General features: G+C 50.8%; 1 protein-coding gene across 1 annotated transcript; it reads right to left on the bottom strand.

Annotated features, from left to right (window-relative positions):
• Positions 1-754: 754 nt before the first annotated feature.
• TMEM215 (transmembrane protein 215) lies at positions 755-1,798 on the bottom strand. The gene has a single exon (XM_071580981.1). It carries the CDS (start codon positions 1,649-1,651, stop codon positions 929-931), a length of 723 nt encoding a protein of 240 aa, XP_071437082.1. The 5' UTR covers positions 1,652-1,798; the 3' UTR covers positions 755-928.
• Between the last annotated feature and the right edge of the window lie 397 nt (positions 1,799-2,195).

A 2,195-nucleotide genomic window follows, 5' to 3' on the forward strand; every position in this document is an offset into this window, starting at 1 on the left:
AAACATCTGGCATTTTAGAAAAGGCACAGGAAAATGGCATTTCCAGAAGGGTAAGATCCCGCTTTGCACACAATCCATAGAAATCTATTCCCGAAGAGACTTTTGAGGTACTGAAATATAAAGGCCTGAGTCCACTTACATTTTCTTTTAGTCTGTGCAAGAACTGTGTCATGATCATGTTGTAATCTCCTTATCAAGAATGCCTATAAAATCCAAAAGTGTTAGAAACATTCCAGTAAAGTCAGAACCAGTGAAGAATTGAGCTAACACATCTATGTTGCATGCTATGGGTGATGGATTAGCCTTGGAAAACTACCCTGAGCCTATCTGGTTCCTAGGAGACTTTCAGAAGAGCCCATGGAGTCAGCCCATTGATTCCTTGATGCAGAGGAAAATAAAATTCTGCTAGGGAGAAGAAGAGAAACAAATCACTTCTACACTCCACTAACATTTGCCAGCTACCGGAGTGCATGTTGACATCTCTCAATCCCACCCAAAATGAACTGACAGTATTTCAAAGGTTCATTCAGCCATAGAGCACCACATTCTTTCCTACAGACAGCTTGAGTTTGATTCACCTCTTGATTTCAGCTGACAGCCACTGCCTTCTTGCCAGTGTGCCTACAGGCTTGGCTACAATAGGCAGCAGGAAAACAAAAGGAAGGAAAAGGGAGAAAATAAAATTAGAATGTAATTTCTCTTTTTTTTTTCTCAAAATGAAGACTGGAATTCTTTAACCTTTAAACATGCTTGTTTACTTACAGAAAGAGTATTTCAGGCACAAAAGGTTTGAGTATCAGTCACATATCATGTTAAATTGAAACAGTATCAGGATTGTCCCATGCAGTGCAGTCAGCTATATTATCCCCTATTAAGAAGTTGAAGTTGCAGTTTTTGTATACATACATATATATAAAGTATGCATCTTTCACACTATGGTCTCCTGGTCCGAGTTGACTTCAGTAGGGTTTATGTAACAACAGTATCTGTCATAAGGGCTGTTATCCTTGTAAGAACAGACTATGATACTGTCTTTAGGAGCCACAAAAATGTTGTCTTCAATGTCAAGGCAAGCAGTGCTGTCCCTGCTGAGAGAAGAGCTCTTCTTCTCCAAGGCACTGTATGTAGAGCCATCTCCCACTAACACATTCCCCGGCATCTCTGTGTGAGAGGTCTCCAGGTATTTAGAAATGTCCTCTTGCTTCCACTTTTTGATGAGGCTGTTGTTGCACTCTCCCATGGTGATGGTGGTGGTGGTGCAGACGAACACAGAGTTCTCCTCACCCCGCAGCACTCTCCTGTCCTTCTGGTATGCTTTCTTAGACAGTTCATCACAACTCCCCTTGCCAGACTCCAAGTCTGAGGGGGTCCTTAGCAGCTCCACGACATCCCGGTCCTTCACTTGCTTACAGCACGGACGCATGTTCTCGGGCCATTTGGTGCAGCCGTCGGTCTTTCTGGTGAGGGCAATCGCGGCAATGCCCGGCAGACAGATGGCCGGCCCTATGGCCAGCAGCGGGATATCTCCCAGGGTCTCTCCTTTAATGCCAGACACGGTGAACATGAAACCGAACACCAGGAAAACGCTGACCAGAGCCACCACCAGCCCCGTCCGGGGGTTGATGTCGTCGGGTCTCAGGGTTCGCGCCATCCTGCCGGTGTGCGCGAAGCCACTTTCCTCCTCCGGAGCGCCCCTCAGGGCAGGAGACAGATGCTCCCCGACAAGCGTTCGAAGTTTCTGAGACAGTAAAGCACGGAGGGCCCCGACAGCCGGCACCACTCGCCTTCCCTTCGGTGATGCTGGTGACGGAGGGCGGGCCGGGAGGCGTCCTGCCTCCTCCCTCGTTCCTTCCCTCCCTCTCTCCTCGGAGCCGCCTTGGATTACGCTGGGGCTAGAGAGGCCCCCCCGCCGGCGACCCCACCGCTCCCTCCTACGCGTGGGCACGGGAGTTCAAACCCTGGCAAAGAGCGGGGGAAGAGTGACCCTGGCGGTTTCAAGCGGCCGACGGGCGAGAAGCAAGTGGCCGCGAGAGGAGACCTGCCTTGCCTCCTCCGCCTCCTTTTCCTCCTCCTCCTCCTTGTCCGGCCGCCGGAGCCACGCAGCAGCCGTGAGTACGTGCACGACCCCCAGGTGCTGCACGTAGGTAGCGGGGGCTCGGCCAGGTTCCTCCCACCTGATGGCCACCGCTGCTCGG

Source organism: Pithys albifrons, chromosome Z (genome assembly GCF_047495875.1).
Source record: "Pithys albifrons albifrons isolate INPA30051 chromosome Z, PitAlb_v1, whole genome shotgun sequence".
Taxonomy (NCBI): domain Eukaryota; kingdom Metazoa; phylum Chordata; class Aves; order Passeriformes; family Thamnophilidae; genus Pithys; species Pithys albifrons.

Excerpts from the sequence above, each read along its gene's own strand:
- TMEM215 (XM_071580981.1), bottom strand. The coding sequence starts at position 1,651 with ATGGCGCGAACCCTGAGACCCGACGACATCAACCCCCGGACGGGGCTG.